The sequence below is a fragment of the Xenopus tropicalis genome, chromosome 5 (assembly GCF_000004195.4).
Source record: "Xenopus tropicalis strain Nigerian chromosome 5, UCB_Xtro_10.0, whole genome shotgun sequence".
Taxonomy (NCBI): Eukaryota; Metazoa; Chordata; class Amphibia; order Anura; family Pipidae; genus Xenopus; species Xenopus tropicalis.
In genome coordinates, this window is record NC_030681.2 from 57582514 (window position 1) to 57602671 (window position 20158).

Consider the following 20158-nt stretch of genomic DNA (forward strand, 5'->3'; position numbering starts at 1 on the left):
TTTACTAACAGATATGTTCCAAGAGCTTTTACCAGACACCCCACTGGAGCAGCTTGAGATGGCAGAGCACATAGGGCCCTGAGGCCTAAACCGAGCCTGGAAGAACGGCCAAGAAATGTGATAGTGTGTATGCCAGCCAGCGAGTTGGAGGAAGAAGGCCACAAAATAGCTCTCTACCCAGACATTGCACCAACAACCTTGATATACCGCAGAGAGATCAAGCTGCTAACAGAACTCCTCCATCAGCATGAGATCATCTATAGATAGGGGTATCCATTTTCACTTTAAGTCTCCCACCAGAACCACACCCTCACCATACGGAAGACTTCGACAAACTGCTCCACAATCTCCATCTCTCAAATGATTAACCATCAGAAAAGAGTCCAGGCCGTCTAAAACCCCCCAAACCCTGTAGAGGACACCTGATTGCGGAACATCCACAGGTCTACCAGCCCAGAGACAACAAGAAACTGTTGGGACCAACAATATAAACATACAATATCTGACCTCACTCACAAATCTCCTAACCTTTAAACCACACAATAACAGGACCCCAGTAAATAGCACTCTCTCTCTCTGGACCCAGATATGGAGCATCTCCTCCACTAATCCCGAAAGGCTGAGATACTGTACCATAGCCCCCCAACAATTGGTACAACATCTATCATGAAAACAGTGATACCAGACACCAATGCAGACTCATCTCTTAAAGAAGAAAGAAAAGTAAACTAAGTAAGCTTTATCAGAAAGGTCTATGTACAGCCATAAGCACTCACAGAAACGCTGCACTGATTTCTCTGTGAAAAGATTTCTTGTGTCTGTAATTCCTGTGCCAGAGACACGCAGCTCTCTGCTGTCTCCTCTCTCCTGCTCCCCCCTCCCTCAAGAATGCTAAGAACTCACTCCCCCCCCCCCTTAGAAATGTGGATCTGAGCCAATCAGCAGGAAGCTGACTCATAGTCTAACTAACTGAGCATGTTCACTTGAGTCGCTTGTTGTATGCAAATGCTCATTTAGACAAGCCACTGTCATTTTGGAACTAAGTGCTTTGGACTGATGAGACAAAATTGAGTTATGTGGTCATAACAAAAAGCGTTTTGTATGGTAGAAGAAGAACACTGCATTCCAAGAAAAACACCTGCTACCCGGCTGTGTGGCTAGTTCAGGGACTGGGGCCCTGGTTAAAGTCGCGGTTCAGATTAATTCAACCCCATATCAACAAATTCTTCAGGATAATGTTTAAGCATCAGTCACAAAGTTGAAGTTACGCAGGCATTATAACAACAAGACAATGACCCTAAATGCAGTTTGAAATCTACAAGGCATTTATGCAGAGGAAGAAGTACAATATTCTGGAATGGCTGTCACACTCCCCCCACTAAAATATCATTGAAAATCTATGGGATAATTTGAAGCAGACTGTCCATGCTCGGCAGCCATCAAATTTAACTGAACTCAAGAGATCTTGTATGGACGAATGGTCAAATATACCGCCATCCAGAATCCAGACACTCATCAGAGGCTATAGGAGGCATCTAGAGACTGTTACATTGGCAAAAGGAGGCTCAACTAAGTATTGATATTGGTATATCTCTGGTAATATCTCTGTTGGAGTGCCCAAATGTATGCACCTGCCTAATTTTGTTATGATGCATATTGCATATTTTCTGTTAATCCAATAAACTTTATGTCACTGCTGAAATACTACTGTTTCCATAAGTCATGTTATATATTAAACAGAAGTTGCTACTTTGAAAGCTCAGTCAATGGTAAACAAAACTCCAAAGAATTAAGAAAGGTTCCCAAACTTTTTCATATGACTGTATCTTAAACCAATTTGCACAATACTATGCAAATTTATGTAGTGGAAATAAAGTATCTCCTACCACAGCAACCCCTACAAAACTAAAAAGATATCTGGAAAGAAATAAAAATTACGAGGGATAAAATTTAAGCAGTAATTAAAAAATCTAAAACCCAGGAAACCAAACGGTCACAAAATGCTTCATTATAATAAATTTACTTTAAGTAACTACTTCCACCTAAAATTTACACAAAAATCCTGACAGACTAGCCAGAGTTATGCTACAGCTCATACATCCGGATGAGGAGGGATTTTATAACAGGCAGAGATGCCACCAATAACATCAAAAGAATCACACATCTGCTCCACCATGTTGAAAGCCTGTCAATACCAAGTGTTTTTCTTTTGCTAGATGGGCTTTTGACATGGTGGATTGGCAATTCTTAAGAGCAGCACTTGAAGCTGCAGGATGCAGCTCCCAATTTAGCAAAGCAATAATGGCCCTATATAACCCACCAACAATCCACAATGGGACATGGCAGGGGTGCCCATTGTCACCTCTACTTTTCACATTATGCATAGAGCCATTAGCTCAAAGGATCAGCATGAACCCAGACATAAAAGGTATAAATGTAGTAAAGGACATGTTTAAGGTAGCTTTATTTGCAGATGACACGATATTCACCATCACCCACCCACAAACATCCCTGCCAAATATATTTAACAAGATAACCAACTATGCAACGGTGTCCAGCTTCAAAGTGAATAATTCAGAATCAGAGGCCCTAGCATTGTTGATTATAAATCAACATAAACTTCGGATTCAAATGACGCAAAGAAACAAGGAATCAATCTGACACCAAAATTCAAAGATTTATACAGACAAAATTATCCCCCAATGATCAAAAGACTGGTCAGCTTAATACACTCATGGGGAAAAAAAGCCATCTCATGATTAAGGAGACTCCTCACTTTGAAAATGATGTTAGTCCAGAAAAATCTTATACCTAATCCACACACTCTGAATTCCAATCAACACTACAGATATAGATAAATTACAAAGAGAAATGCTCAAATTTTTCTGGGATAACAAACCCCACAGAGTAAACAAGTTCTTATGAGATCACAAGTTTGAATTTTCCTAACTTACTCAACTACTGGAAAGCAGCCAAGTTAGCTCAGATGGTCAAACTACATTGCAAACCCTCAGCTGTCAGATGGGTCGCACTAGAAACACAACTACTTACTCCTCAATCCCCAAGAACTCTGTTATGGATTAGACAAACCTCCAAATCCAAAGTCACAAAAACAAATCCAATATTGAGACATAGGGGCCGATTCACTAAAGGTCGAAAAAACCAGTGCTATTTATACCATGCGGTAAAAATGTTATCACTTTTTATTTTTTGCGACTTAACGCTCGATTCACTAAAAGGACACTTGTCATGATTAAGAAGCGATGTTTTTTGCGTCATTTAACTCGCGATGAGCGATTTTCTTGCGTTATTTTCCGGCGAGTGCGTTATTTCCCGCTGTGCGCGATATATTTCGCTGCTCGATATATTTCGCTGCGTGCAATATTAGCGCACGATATTACGCATGTAACCATTGCTTTCTGAAAACTACTGTTCTGAAAATTACCATTTCCCTGAAAACTGGAGGATGCATCACTCTAGGGCCAACACATACAGTGGAGGAAATAATTATTTGACCCCTCACTGATTTTGTAAGTTTGTCCAATGACAAAGAAATGAAAAGTCTCAGAACAGTATCATTTCAATGGTAGGTTTATTTTAACAGTGGCAGATAGCACATCAAAAGGAAAATCGAAAAAATAACTTTAAATAAAAGATAGCAACTTATTTGCATTTCATTGAGTGAAATAAGTTTTTGAACCCCTACCAACCATTAAGAGTTCTGGCTCCCACAGAGTGGTTAGACACTTCTACTCAATTAGTCAACCTCATTAAGGACACTTGTCTTAACTAGTCACCTGTATAAAAGACACCTGTCCACAGAATCAATCAATCAAGCAGACTCCAAACTCTCCAACATGGGAAAGACCAAAGAGCTATCCAAGGATGTCAGAGACAAAATTGTAGACCTGCACAAGGCTGGAATGGGCTACAAAACCATTAGCAAGAAGCTGGGAGAGAAGGTGACAACTGTTGGTGCGATTGTTTGAAAATGGAAGGAGCACAAAATGACCATCAATCGACCTCGCTCTGGGGCTCCACGCAAGATCTCACCTCGTGGGGTGTCAATGATTCTGAGAAAGGTGAAAAAGCATCCTAGAACTACACGGGAGGAGTTAGTTAATGACCTCAAATTAGCAGGGACCACAGTCACCAAGAAAACCATTGGAAACACATTACACCGCAATGGATTAAAATCCTGCAGGGCTCGCAAGGTCCCCCTGCTCAAGAAGGCACATGTGCAGGCCCGTCTGAAGTTTGCCAATGAACACCTGAATGATTCTGTGAGTGACTGGGAGAAGGTGCTGTGGTCTGATGAGACCAAAATAGAGCTCTTTGGCATTAACTCGCTGTGTTTGGAGGAAGAAAAATGCTGCCTATGACCCCCAAAACACCGTCCCCACCGTCAAGCATGGGGGTGGAAACATTTTGCTTTGGGGGTGTTTTTCTGCTAAGGGCACAGGACAACTTATTCGCATTAACGGGAAAATGGACGGAGCCATGTATCGTGAAATCCTGAACGACAACCTCCTTCCCTCTGCCAGGAAACTGAAAATGGGTCGTGGATGGGTGTTCCAGCACGACAATGACCCAAAACATACAGCAAAGGCAACAAAGGAGTGGCTCAGGAAGAAGCACATTAAGGTCATGGAGTGGCCTAGTCAGTCTCCGGACCTTAATCCAATAGAAAACCTATGGAGGGAGCTCAAGCTCAGAGTTGCACAGAGACAGCCTCGAAACCTTAGGGATTTAGAGATGATCTGCAAAGAGGAGTGGACCAACATTCCTCCTAAAATGTGCGCAAACTTGGTCATCAATTACAAGAAACGTTTGACCTCTGTGCTTGCAAACAAGGGTTTTTCCACTAAGTATTAAGTCTTTTTTTGTTAGAGGGTTCAAAAACTTATTTCACTCAATGAAATGCAAATCAGTTGCTATCTTTTATTTAAAGTTATTTTTTCGATTTTCCTTTTGATGTGCTATCTGCCACTGTTAAAATAAACCTACCATTGAAATGATACTGTTCTGAGACTTTTCATTTCTTTGTCATTGGACAAACTTACAAAATCAGTGAGGGGTCAAATAATTATTTCCTCCACTGTACTTGGCCCTGACATCTGACTGCAAACTACATGTTGTGTTGCCAAACATTCACAAACTGCAGTCTTCTTTAACTACCACCTACCCCAAGTAGGTGTTAATATTTGCACAGATTGAAGCGATATTTTGCGCGTTTAACGCTTCATGTGTGTTTGTGAATCATGCATTAGTACTATTTTATATTCGCTAATTAACGCAATGCGTTAGAAATAACGGTTTGCGGTTGTGTTTTTTTTTCGCATACGATATGTGGATTAATGCATGCAAACGAGGATTTAAGCTATGCTCTCAAATTTGCCTAGCCACCAGATGCAGAGTAGTCAAAAAATGGAAAACAACCCTACTAAAATCTGGTGGATATCTGAGATGGAAAAACTGTCAGCATTGGTACACCACAAATAGGAAAAGTATGGCTTTGGCTACATGGACTTTAGGGACTGAAAACCAAGATACCCAAATGACATCTGATCCCACAAACTTAAAAAATACATCAGATTAATGCATACCTGTATATGACATTTTAATGACATGAACTATTAAATTCTTTATTTAAACCCAGTAAAAGTAATGTCTGCAAGGGCCAAATCCATTTGCACTCTCTTTGGGGCAACTTTAACTGTTTGCTCTTGTCCTTCTTTGACCTAAACTTTTTCATGGCTTACTTAAAAAACAAAACAAAAAAAAAACAACCCTGATTTTTATTGTTTCGCCCCATACTGATCCACTCCAGTGAATGCACTTAATGCTGGAATATGTGCAGAGGGGGTGTTCCCTAATCTTTTTCAGCCATCAATGAGATACTGTTTCTTTTTTCTAATTGTTCACCAATATTTCTATCCCTTCTGTAGGAAAACATTGGTGGGTGCACACATTTCCATTATTTTATGCCTGATTGTAAAATACCCCAGGACTTGGAATTTTTTTAATGTTTACTGCTTTGGCATCTGTATCATATATAGATACAAAATGAATTATTATTGACCTAATTACATTCCTATCATTAGTTGTCAGAAGCTCACCTCTGTGTTCCCAGAAGCTCACCTCTGTGTACCTTATTTTTTACCCCACTTTTCAGCCTTCTGTTTATAAAGACCATCCATGGACATAATCGTATGTACCTGTTTTTTGGAGTTTTTTTGGCAAACCCAGTAAGCCTTGAGAATGGAAGTAGGTATAAGATAGCAAATTGTTTCTATCAGTGGGCTTTGAGTATATGGTAGTCATAAACCCATCGCCTTTAAATCTCACTCTTACATTCCAAAAGTGTAGTTTCATAGTATGGCATTCCAAATTAAATATTTTATTCTGTGAATATTATTAAAATAAACCAATAACTGATAAAAAAAGGTGTTGTCAACATAGGGGCATATTTATCAAAGTACGATTGTTTCCGAATACAAAAAATTCATATTTTTTCTAATTTATAGAACTGTGCGTATTTTCTCCATTTTTTTGTTCATTAATTTGCGTGACTTTTTCGTATTTCGTATTCGTGTGACTTTTTCGTATTCATATTTGTCGCAACGGGTATGAAAGTTTCCGATTCATTAAAGCTTCGTTATCGTGACTTTCCTTTGGCCAGGTTGGAGTGCCATTGAGTCCTATGGGAGGCTTCCAAAATCATGCTACAGAAGGATCAAAGTCAGAAAGGTTTTCCCGCCATTTATGATCGTTCGGATACGAAAATTTGGGGACTTTTGGATCACCAATACAATATAATTGTGACTATTACGATTTTTTCGTAAGCATTTTTGTGACATTTCCGATTATCAGAAATTATTGTATCTAGTCCGAATTTTACCCATTTTGGGATTCAAACTCGTACTTTTATGAATCTGCCCCATAGTGTATACAAAATTGTATACAGGTATTCTGATTGTACTCATTAGGGAAAATAAAACAACGCTACTTATGTAGAAAATATATCTGGTTAATTTAGGATGATCACAGTATAGTATTTTTTACAGTTTCTCAGTTACAATCCTTTCCCTAGAAGCTGAATATAATATAATGTTAATTTCTTCCTTTAATTCTCTTGTGGGGTCACCAGCCAACCATTTAGTATGTTATGAAATGCCCTATTTCTTGCAGCTTTGCAGTTGGATAACATTATTTATTTATTATAGTTTTTGAATTATTTATTTTCTTCTTTTGACTACCTTCCAGCTTTCAAATAGGTATCACTGACCACGACGGCCAAAAAATTATTTCTCTGTGAGACTACATTTTTATTGTTTTGCTACTTTTTATTACTTAACTTACTATGCTCAGTTTCATCTATTCATATTTCATTTCTCATTATGAGGCCCTAGTAACCAGATGGCTGCTGATATATGAAACTGGATAGGTGCTGAACAGAAAATAAAAAAGCTGAAAAACCATATAAGTTAAAAAAAATAAATACCAATTGCAAATTGTCTCAGAATATCAGAATGTCTTCATCATACTAAAAGTTTATTTAAAGGTTAACAGTCTCTTTAAAATGTATTACAGTATATATCATGGGACCACGAAAAAACTGTAAAATGCAGGAAAATTTAAAACTGGAATGTAAAATGGAGGTTTCACTGTACCAGTCAACAATTGCTTTAGATTTTAGCCATACCCCAGTCACAGTGAAGACATCTAAATCAGGAAAATATTTAACTGATTTTTTTGCTATAAAGGCAAACGATTATATATATATATATATAGAATCCGTAGGGTAGGCACTCACGATTTCCAAAGGTCAAACTTGCCGGGGTGCAGTCCTTATGAATATGTACAAAAATCTTTAGAAAGTAGGCCGCTCCACACAGGACTTATGGTGAACAAAAAGATTTATTTGTAGAATATAACAAATACTGACGTTTCGGCTGGCGTTCCAGCCTTTCTCAAAGTTACAAATCTACAAGTGCAGTGAACCTAAATACATCAAGTGGCGGGAAACAAAGACTGTGACGTGGGCGTGACGTGGTTAATGACTGACGAGTGAAACCCAAAATAACAAAAGGACAAAATCAAACGAAAAATAACAGATAAAAATTAAAAAAAATAAAATAAAAACCAAAATTAAAGAGTTACATATATTAAACCCTGAGGCCTAATCAATATGAAGGTACATAATTTTACATGTGGCACAGATATCAGAAGTCAGCATTTATAGAGAAATGTAACGTGTCTCATCATAATAAAAAACATTTACGTGTCATTTACGCAACAAGAAAGTCCTGTGTGGAGCGGCCTACTTTCTAAAGATTTTTATATATATATATATATATATATCCAGATGGTCCAAAACTTGGAAATAATTAGAATTAAAACAATATATAACCAGCTCAAAATAATAAAAAAAAATCGCTTGGTAGGAACAAATTTTAAAGGTGAGTTAAATAATATTAGTTCTCACCTTGCCTCATGGTAGAACCGCCCCTGACAATTGTACACGCAGATGTGTGGTGCATATTAAGGTAGGCCATAGTGGGAACCCTGGAATTGCCTCCGCCTTAGAGGTGATGGTAGCTCCAGGGTTTTCCTGTGCCAGTAGGCCCAGACTAGGTGGGCACAGTGGCACTGGTGCAAATACAAACAAGTGCAGGAGTGTGTTGAAGAACAAGTACAAGTAAATTGCATCTATACACAGCATTTAAATTTCCAGTTCTACATTAACCCTCTAAGCTCTTTATACTCTACAACTAAAACCTGAAAATGAAATTTTTTTGTATTGTCCACAGTTAATTATAGTTTTTCGTTTCAGTGCTTGTACATTGTTTTCCACTCATTTCTCTGTTGGGACTTTTTCCTCAAATCAACACATTCAGCATTTATTTTATGGAGCAGATTGACAGACTGATCTTTGGTGGTTCAGGTAAGAATAAAATTATATGTTTAAAATGTTATATAGAAAAATTAAATTTACATTATTATTACAAATTAGTATTACATAATAATATTATCAGCATGGTAAAATTGGTAGGCAGCAATTAGGAGGATAATTTATCAAATATTGAACTGTAGAGAATAGTTTAATATTTACTCCATTTATCAAAACATTTCTAATTATTTTTGCCAATCAAAAGAGTTTGTTTTTACACATTTGACACATTTATCAAACCTGATATCTGTGTCAGCAAATCAGAATGTGTGTTCAACTGCTTTAAAGAAATAACATCATTATGAGCTACTCAGTGATAGTGCTCAGCATTGCTAAAAACGTCTAAATTCTTGTTCCCCAATACTTATCACATGCAGCTAGAAAGATCTGCTGAAACCATGGCTTAGGAACTGGCTTTAAACAACAGAATATGTTAATGATAAGCAAAACAGCGAAATTATGTAATTGTTATTTTATGTTTTGCTGCAAAGTACAGTATTTCATCTTCAGTGTTGTAAGATAATAATGCCCCACTGAGGTTTTCAGATAAGACTGTATGAGGTCATTATTATTCATATAAAAAATGGGGGAATAAAGACCAGTTCAATTATGGGAAATTCTTATCATTCCATAATTTCATATTCAACACGTATGAGTTATTTGCATGGGAGTCAAAATGGCAGGTACCTGAAGTTAAAATGTAAAATTTTGATAAAAAAACAGCTAATCACAAGTGCACAGACACACATTTGGGTATGTGCAAGGATCCGCGGTAAGGATCCCTAGTTTCCTTCCCACTGGCAGTAATGTGAATCACTGTTGGGAAAACATGTGTCGCTTACAATTTAAAGTAGCCCAAAGCTGCCTCACAAGGAAGCTTTAGGCTACTTTGTGGCACATATGTTTTCTTACTAGTGATTTACATTATTCAGTATTGTGCCCTAACGTGTATACTGATAGAATGCTAGGCCAGATAAGAGACTGTTTAAAAGGAGAGAGATTGAGAGAAAGTCTGGTGAAATGTGGGAGGGAATTCTAAAGATGGTGTGCAGCTCTAGCTAGAAATAATTAGACAGGTGTTGATGAGTAGATCAGTAGAATTTGAATATTACCCTGAAAATAGTAGAAACTAGTGAATGGACTGTCAGAGGCATGTCAAAGGAAAAACTACAGTATATGAGCCTTGCACTTGCAAAATTCCAGTTTTACAACTATGTTTCATGTTTTTAAAAATTAGACTGAGGACTTGATAAAAATGCCAGGTAATACTTTACTTTTTATAACTGAAACTTAATTGTATTTCTGTCTCCTTCTAGCTGCCCTTGGATTAGCTTCAGCATTGTATGCTTTATGCCGCAGTTCTCTAGCAGTAGCCATCCTTTATGGATTTTGCCTTAGTGCAGTAAAGGTGAGCTTGGAAGGTTTCAACATGCTGTGATAAGCATCAACCTTACATTTAAACCATGTAATAAATGTGTAACCACTTGTCCTTTGATTTGAACAAAAGTTAACTTGTAATTTTAGTTTAATGGACCACATTGTAATTTAACTTTTGTTTTATGTCTTGAGTGTGCTGCAGCAGAGGAAATATTCAGATTAAATTGAAATAATATCAGAAGTACTGTTTATTATATGTAAGCATCTAAATGATAAAACTGTCCATATGGCTCTGAGTAGTGATGAGCGAATTTTTTCGCCAGGCATGGATTCGCAGCAAATTTCCGCATTTTGCCAATGGCGAATTGTTTTGCAAAACTTCCATGAAAATTTGTCGTGGAAAAATTTGTCACACTTCAAAAATTAGTTGTGGTCGTGCCAAAAAAAGGGCACAATTGGGGGGGGGGCATGGGGTATTTCGTGAAGAGCCCCACCATCTACCTTACAATTAACCAAGTATCTCCTACACCTGCCTGGTTAGATGCATGCACAGTATAGTAAGCTATAAGTATATTACTATAATGGGCATGCTCCTGCCCAGAGGATGCAGGGAATACATAGGTAATTAAAAGCAAGGTGGGGGTGCGTAGCTCTTTAATAAAGCACCCTGGGCTGTTGTTTTCTCTGTGCTACTGTACAGACACATGTGCAGTACAAAACTTTTGTTGAGTTTACTATACAGAATATGTACCTGTCCATTTGGGCCAGGGAACTCTTGGTCAATCAAAAGTTACATCTAGCCCAGGATGGTGTGATTTTGTATCTATGTATAACCTCCTTTATATACGAATACTATGATACGCAGCTCTGTACAATTTTACACTAATGAATAAGCATTGATATAAATAAGTGTAAATATACAGAGAAGTTCCATGTGGTAAGAGACATGGTAGGAAGAAAGCCCCTGCCCTGTAGAGCTTGCAGTCTAAGTGGGTGGATAACATAATGGCAATAATAGGATGTCCATTGGCCCTTAAGTACCACAACTAGACCAGATAATGATCTAGTGCTCCAAATGGTGGTTGTGTGAAAAAATAGTGGTTCTGAGGAAAGCGAAGGAAAGACCAGGAATGCGCAGTGAGACCTGAAATGTAGGAGCAAAGGAATTTGGAAACAAAAAATGACATGATAAATATTTTACCAGGGGATGATCAAGTTCCTTTTTAGGAGATAGCAGGAGGATTTTAGCAGCATAATTTAGAACTGATTGCAGGGGAGAGTAGACAAGTAGACTGGGTGACTATTTACTAGGAGATTGCGGTAGGGAAATGGGATTAGGGCATGATGAGTGTTTTAGCAATTGCTTGAGAAAGGAAGAGAAGTATTTTTGGTGCATTACAAAGGAAAAAAAGCATGTTTTGGCATGGCAGTAACATGATTTAAGAAAGATAGGAACTGGTCTAAGATTACCCCCAGGCTGCTTGCTGAATGAGCATGGTTAATGGTGGCCTACAGTAATAAGAGTAAAAGAAGAAGTGCCAGGTTTGGGTTTAAAATCCGTGTCTGAATGTCAGTGGTTAATGAAAGAGCGTGTAAGTGTATTTACATTACATCTGCATTTAAGTTATATTTCTATTTAAAGTGATACTGACACCTGAAATTAAACTGTTTTTAATACTGTCTTTGCATGCTATTTATTATTTTGCCATAAAATTACTTTCTGGTGCTTTTACATTACCTATCTTTCCCCCCATGTTCCTCATAATTGTGCTGCAGTACTCTGTTAGCATGAGAAGCTATAACTGACTATAGCTATAACTATAAGTTTAATTTAAAATGTTATTCTTGAATCAGGAAATGTATTTTTTTTAGTTGTAATATTGGTGTGTAGGCAGCCACCTCATTGCTTTGTGCCTGAGTCTGAGCTTTCAGAAAGAGCCAGCCCTACACATTAGAACTGCTTTCAGGTAACCTATTGTTTCTCCTACTCCCATGTAACTGGAGGAGTCCCAAGCCAGACTTGGATTTCTTACTATTGAGTGATATTCTTATATTTACTTAGAGCGGCTAAAGACTATGGCTAGCCCCATGTGAAATTTCAAAATTAAATATTTAAAATTCCGCTGGAAAAGGTCTATTAACTGATGCTTTTTTGTTTTCCCATGATAGTATTCCTTTAAGTAACTATTACCTACAAAAGCAAACCTTTTGCTGAAAAATGATCAACATGACCTATAGGTAACTTTTAATGTAAATTAATATTTTGAAAAGTAGGTTTTTAGTGTCAGTATCACTTTAAGGCCTAAAGAGGGCATGCAGAGTGTTCAGATTACAGAACTCTGAAGCACCTCCACACTAGCGGCCTTTTTTTTTAATTAAAATTTGAGTCTGCAGGGGAAAAAAGACTGAGTGTCTTTAATAAACTGGGAAAATAAATAAATGAAAAGAGAAGATTCCCACTGACTTCTATATAACCTCCCTAGCTTTTACTTACTGAGTTTTTTTCTGGTGACTTATTGCTGTTGTTTAAATAAATCTAAAAATACACACACGTTGTTTCCACATCCATGTTTTTTCAACACTTTTTTCTGAATCGTGAAGAAAGGGCTAACTCAGAGCCCCAATATTAGACTGGAGAAGAGGATTTGTTATAAAAGCAACTGAGAACATGTGGTTAGAAAGGTAGGAAGAGAACCAAGTTGCAGCTTGTTCATGGATACAAAGAGAATGGAGAATTTGCTTTTATGGAAGATGCATACTTAGCAAGCGTGCAAGGTTAGCGATTTGACTCAAGGGGTGGGAGCCCAACATATTGGCACCCCCTAATGGTTTAACCTTTTGTTGTTTTTTAAAGGGGTTTTCCACAGAAAAATATATATTTTTGTATCATTAAATAAAATACAGTTATATGCAGCTTTCTTTCATTAAAATTTTCAGTGGTTTATTTATTTTAATTGCTATTGAAAACTGCAAACTCTGCATGCTTGCATGCTTGAGTTTGACTCCTAAAACAGCAAGTGTTGAACAAAAACTGATATCTACTGCAATTTCATCTACAAGCAACTTTAAAACCTCCGAATATGCTTAATTAATATATAGTGGAAAGTAGCTTACAAATATCTTTTCTTTCTTTTTGAAAATACAGTTTATTGGCGGAGGTCCCATTTTGTTATTATTTAAATCCCAAAAGGCTATATTCATTTTTTTTAAAAATCACAAAACAGAATATGAAGTGCCACACATAAAAACATTTATTATGTGCTTAAAGGAGAACTTCACCCCCCCCAGGTATAAAAGACCTCTTAACTGGCCTGAATTGACCCCCCCTTCTCGCATAGTCTATAACCAGCCCTATAGAAAAACCCAACCTAAAAGCGTAGAGCAGTGGAGCAGCGTACTTGGGCTCCATCTTCCATACGATAGAAAATGCTTCGGGTCTCACCGCCGATACAGACCCTGCTTGAGCATGCCCAGTTGAAGTTCAAAAACTTTTAACTCTAATACTAATACCTTAAGAAAATTGGAGTCAAGAAAAATGAAATTGATAAATAACATAGAGGCCAATGTTAAATTATGAAATCATAATTTGTCATTCTAGAACCAAACAGTATAGGAAAAGGAAGTTCTTTTTCATTAAAGAAATCAGGAAGCAGAAAAAAAGCCTTAATTAACTCAAATAACAAACTTTCCTGCTTCTTTGGCCTAACCAAAATATGTTGCCAGAGAACATCTTGCTAGAAATGGTTACAGTAAAAAATATTACAAAACCCCCAAAAACTTAGGTGTAAAACGTTGTTATTTCGTAGCTCTATGTGAATGCATGACGCATGCCTCCAGAGCTCCTTGGATTCTTTCCCTGTGCCTCTTAGGGCTCTGGTACACGGGGAGATTAGTCGCCCGCGGCAAAACTCCCTGCTCGCGGGCGACTAATCTCCCCGAGTTGCCTTCCCCCTGCCATCCCACCGGCAAACATGTAAGTCGCTGGCGGGATGGCAGACGCGGCGGGACGATTTCGGGAAATCGCCGAAAAAGCCTCGCGAGTCTTTTTCGGCGATTTGCGCGAAATCGCGCCGCCGCGTCTGCCATCCCGCTGGCAACTTACATATTCGCCGGTGGGATGGCAGGGGGAAGGCAACTCGGGGAGATTAGTCGCCCCCGTGAGCAGGGAGTTTTGCCGCGGGCGACTAATCTCCCCGTGTACCAGAGCCCTTAAAGGATAAGGAAAGGTAAAAACTAAGTAAGTTGTTATCTATGTAAATACAGCCATAAGCACTTACATAAGCACTTATCAAAAGAAACACAGGATTTCTTGTCTTTTTTCTTGTCTTTTTTTGTAAACACGTTGTTCCACTGTCTGACTTCCTCTCTAAAAAACATCCTTAATTACCTGGGCTAGAGTCTGCACAGTTCTCTCCCCTCTCCTGCTCCCCCCTCCCACCAGAATGCTAAAAACTTCCTACCCCCCTCCCTTAGGAATGTGTGATCTCAGCTATAGGCTAGAGCTGTAGCAGGAAGTAACTTAAAATGGCAGCTGCTATCATAAGGAAATGGAGAGAGCTTCTAAAGCTGTTAATGGTTTCTGCTGAATAAATATATTGTTCTAGGTGGCACAAATGTGACAAATATTGGCAGTAAAATGCTAAAATGACTTTCCTTCTCCTTTAAGTGACTCAAAAGAAAGGGCATGAAAGGGATGCCAACATGTCAACCCCTCAGATGAAAATTTTATATAGTAAAAGGCAGAACAGTACCTTCTTATAGCTGTGCTGAATTATTGAGCAGTCTTGTGCTCCATGGCTATCAGTCCTCAGAAACCGCTGCCTACAGACAGTGCGCAGTCCCCTTGGAAACTCTTTGGTGTCTTGGCGTATACGCATGCGCATTTGTAATATGCCTTAATAAACGCATGCGCAGTTAGTACCGGCCCTTTGATGACGTGGTTGGCCACATAATGTCAGCCCCGTCATCCGTGACCCTGAAAGCTGCGCCCGCTCCCCCCTTGCAGCCACTCCGAATCGCGCATTGCTGGTTGCTATAGCAACACGCAAATTTCAATTTTTAATGTATCTGCTGCTGTGGCCAGTGCCTGCTCAGTGCAGTCTATGGGAGCATTTGAACAGTGAGTTTATATAACAGCACATGTTTTATTCCTGGAAACACCACATGTAAGCAGTATTGTCTATTTTGATCATTTTACCTATACTACTTAAAAAACTTTCTACTGTGCTACTACTACTACTGTTCTACTGTTGTTTGCCTGCCAACTATTTTATTTCCAATTAATGAATTACTCATTTTATTAACCTGAGTGTAATGAAAACTACTTCTATAATTTTTATTACTTTCAATATCTTTAATCATATTTATTTACCTGACATATATTTTTTTTATATGAATTATTCATAAATATTAATATACACAAAACAGTGGTGGTGTGGAGGGACTGCGCCTTTTCTCTATATATTTGTAATCAATATGCTACTATGATCTCAAGTTGTAATAGTCAATTTTTTACAAGCTGCAACAGTCCGTAGATCTGCTATAATTTCTGACTAACCCTGCCCATGTAAACACAGCATGGATCACTTTAGCCCCTCTCTTGCTTCGACCTACTCCTTTTTGATATAGAATTTTGGGGTACTAGTGCTCTAGCAAGTCCTTATGCCTGCGGTATAACTTGAGTCTGTTCTCTGCCTACTGTTTTCTTATATATGATTTTTGTATGCATATAATTTCTTTTCACTGGTGTTTTGTTTCTTTTCCACTTCCCTTAATGTATGTCCCTTTGTTGGTGTCTCTGGTTCATGTATGGCTCCTCTGTGGCCTCATTAGTGCCTGGAGTCTTTTATGGTTCAGGATATATCCCGCAACTTTCTGAAAAATTTGGTGCATGTTTTTATTATGCTTTACTTTATATTTTACCAATCTGATTGCTTTTGCTTTTATTGTGATTTGTTGGTGGTTGGGGTTCAGAATGTGTTAAAGGAGAAGGAAAGGTAAAAACTGAGTAGGCTTTATCAGAAAGGTCTATGTAAATACAGCCATAAGCACTTACAGAAACGCTGCACTGAGTCCTCTGTCAAAAGATTTGTTGTCTCTGTTTTCCTGTGCCAGAGACACGCAGCTCTCTCCTTTCCTGCTCCCCCCCCCACAAGAATGCTAAGAACTCACTCCCCCCCTTAAGAATGTGGATCTGAGCCAATCAGCAGGAAGCTTCCTCATAGTCTTACAAACTGCCCATGTACACTGGCCACCTGGTTAAATGTCCCACAAGAATGTGAGTACTAGCGCCACTTCTATGTTCTAGCCCCCTTGGGGTATGTATATATGGTTTGTCCCCTGGCCCCCATGTATATTCTTATATAATGTATTAACAACTATTAGTTAGATAAATATTAACACCATGGCCACCCCTGCAGCTACACTGGACCCACCATGAAATTGGATCACTGCAAGATTTCTCCAGGGTACAGTTCTATATAACCACTCCTGTGGGTATACATTGTGGGGGGATAGTAACCTCAAGGATGCATTTGACATTTACTGGGGCTCTGAGTTCTCCTTATCTATCCTTATATATATATGTATGCTGTATTGCTGTGTTTATTGCTGTAATTGTTTAGAATAGGTTTTTGAGTGGGATTATATGCATGGCTGGGTGTATAGGTCAGTGGTATTATATGTATGAGCGGGATTATACATGTATGAGTGGGGTTATATATGTGACTGGGTATATATGTGAGTGGGATTATACATGTATGAGTGGGATTATATGAGTGACTGGGTGTATATGTCAGTGGGATTACATGTATGAGTGGGATTATATGTGTGAGTGGGATTACATGTATGAATGGGACTATATGCATGACTGGGTGTATATGTCAGTGGGATTACATGTATGAGTGGGATTATACATGTATGAGTGGGATTATATGTGTGACTGGGTGTATATGTGAGTGGAATTATATGTATGAGTGGGATTATATGTGTGACTTGGTGTATATGTGAGTGGGATTATATGTGTGACTGGGTGTATATGTCAGTGGGATTACATGTATAAATGGGATTATATGTGTGACTGGGTGTATATGTCAGTGGGATTACATGTATGAGTGGGATCATACATGTATACATTGGATTATATGTGTGACTGGGTGCATATGTGAGTGAGATTATACATGTATGACTGGGATTACTGTGTATGCGTGAATGGGTGTATAGGTCAGTGGTATTATATGTATGAGCGGGATTATACATGTATGAGTGGGGTTATATATGTGACTGGGTATATATGTGAGTGGGATTATACATGTATGAGTGGGATTATATGAGTGACTGGGTGTATATGTCAGTGGGATTACATGTATGAGTGGGATTATATGTGTGAGTGGGATTACATGTATGAATGGGACTATATGCATGACTGGGTGTATATGTCAGTGGGATTACATGTATGAGTGGGATTATACATGTATGAGTGGGATTATATGTGTGACTGGGTGTATATGTGAGTGGAATTATATGTATGAGTGGGATTATATGTGTGACTTGGTGTATATGTGAGTGGGATTATATGTGTGACTGGGTGTATATGTCAGTGGGATTACATGTATAAATGGGATTATATGTGTGACTGGGTGTATATGTCAGTGGGATTACATGTATGAGTGGGATCATACATGTATACATTGGATTATATGTGTGACTGGGTGCATATGTGAGTGAGATTATACATGTATGACTGGGATTACTGTGTATGCGTGAATGGGTGTATGTGTCAGTGGGATTACATGTATGTGTGGGATTATACATGTATGAGTGGGATTATATGTGTGACTGGGTGTATATGTGAGTGGAATTATATGTGTGTGCGTGAATGGGTGTATATGTCAGTGGGATTACATGTATGAGTGGGATCATACATGTATACATTGGATTATATGTGTGACTGGGTGCATATGTGAGTGAGATTATACATGTATGACTGGGATTACTGTGTATGCGTGAATGGGTGTATGTGTCAGTGGGATTACATGTATGTGTGGGATTATACATGTATGAGTGGGATTATATGTGTGACTGGGTGTATATGTGAGTGGAATTATATGTGTATGCGTGAATGGGTGTATGTGTCAGTGGGATTACATGTATGTGTGGGATTATACATGTATGAGTGGGATTATATGTGTGACTGGGTGTATATGTGAGTGGAATTATATGTATGAGTGGGATTATATGTGTGACTGGGTGTATATGTGAGTGGGTTTACATGTATGAGTGGAATTATATGCGTGACTGGGTGTATATATCAGCGGGATTATACATGTATAAATGGGATTATATGTGTGACTGGGTGTATATGTCAGTGGGATTACATGTATGAGTGGGATTATATATTTGATGGGGGTACATGTAAGTGGGATTACATGTATGAGTGGGATAATATGTGTGACTGGGTGTAGATGTCAGAGTGATTACATGTATAAATGGGATTATATATTTGACTGGGTGTATATGTGAGTGGGATTACATGTATAAATGGGATTATACATATATGAGTGGAATTATATGCATGACTGGGTGTGCATGTGACTGGGATTACATGTGTGAATGGGATTATATGTTATAATTATATATGTATATAATTGATTCATTATATTTAATTAATTTTATGCATCCATATTTGATATAGCAAGATATGAATAAAATAGATTACAAATAGAGGTAAGATTTAATGCAGTTTACAATGTAAGAGAATGTACATCAATGATGAGGTTTGCTAATAAAGTTACACTAGAAAAAAACTTCTGAGAAAGGTCATCAGGCGTGTCTGGATATGCAAATGTAAGTGATGATGTAGCAGATAGAAAATGGCCACCTGGTTAAAGCAGAGCTTTGAATCTGGAAAATGGGACAGGTCAGGCTAACGGAGGGAAATCAGACAGAGAAAATGATGCAGTTTGAGGGGGGGGGGGAAATATGTGCCCAACCTAAAGACATGGTAAAGATTTATAGGGTTTACATGTCCTTTAAGTCTGCTGCACATATTGATGCATTAGCTCTAGGGTTCCACAGCATCAGTAGGCGCATTTGAATTAAAATAAATAATGGTCAATAAGTGCAACACTTGTGTCCATTTTTGCACAAAAACTAGTTAGCTTGCCAAAAAAGAACGAGTCAATTATACAGATTGGTTGGAATTGGAATAGTTAAAACATATATACAGCCCATGTATATAAATGCTGGTTATTTTACTAAACGTGAAGTTTGTGCCTGGCCTTTCTTTGTTTATTTTTATTGGATTTTCTATAGTGTGCAGAGCATACTGTGTACATACTGTAGTTGTCTATCTGTCAACAAAGTTCTAAATAATAAACAAGGCCAGAATGCCTTTTAACACTGTGCAGCTGAGCAGTAGCCTATGGCAACCAATCAAATGTTTGCTTTCATTGTTCAACCTGCAGCTGGCTGAAAAAAACAATCACTGATTGGTTGCTATGGGTTACTGTCCATGTACAGATTTTCCCAGTGTTTATAAATGACCCCCAGCTGACCTATAGCTATTCTGTAAGCATAACATAGTTGCAGCTTAAAATAACTGTCTTAGTTTGAAATCAATATGACCGGGAGCTGACACAGGGGAAAAAGCTTGAATTAATTGAATTGAATTGCGTAAGTCCTGTGGAAAAAAAATAAAAATCAATAACATGACGTTCTTCTATGAAGTGTTTGAGTTACTGTTTAGTAAGCTTTCTGAATTTAAAACACGAACCTTAAGTTGAATTTTAGTGTCATTTATTTATTTCCTCTATGGAAGAGGCCTACCTC

At 38.1% G+C, this 20158-nt stretch overlaps 1 protein-coding gene across 3 annotated transcripts in view; it reads left to right on the plus strand.

Annotated features, from left to right (window-relative positions):
- The window catches only part of pcnx2 (pecanex 2), a 141582-nt gene that overhangs the window by 50438 nt on the left and 70986 nt on the right, over positions 1–20158 (plus strand). For all 3 annotated transcript variants that reach the window (XM_031902350.1, XM_031902349.1, XM_031902351.1), the window contains 2 exons: positions 8837–8947; positions 10270–10361. In XM_031902350.1, the coding sequence (XP_031758210.1) occupies positions 8837–8947; positions 10270–10361 (203 nt within the window). The remainder of the gene's footprint in view (positions 1–8836; positions 8948–10269; positions 10362–20158) is intronic.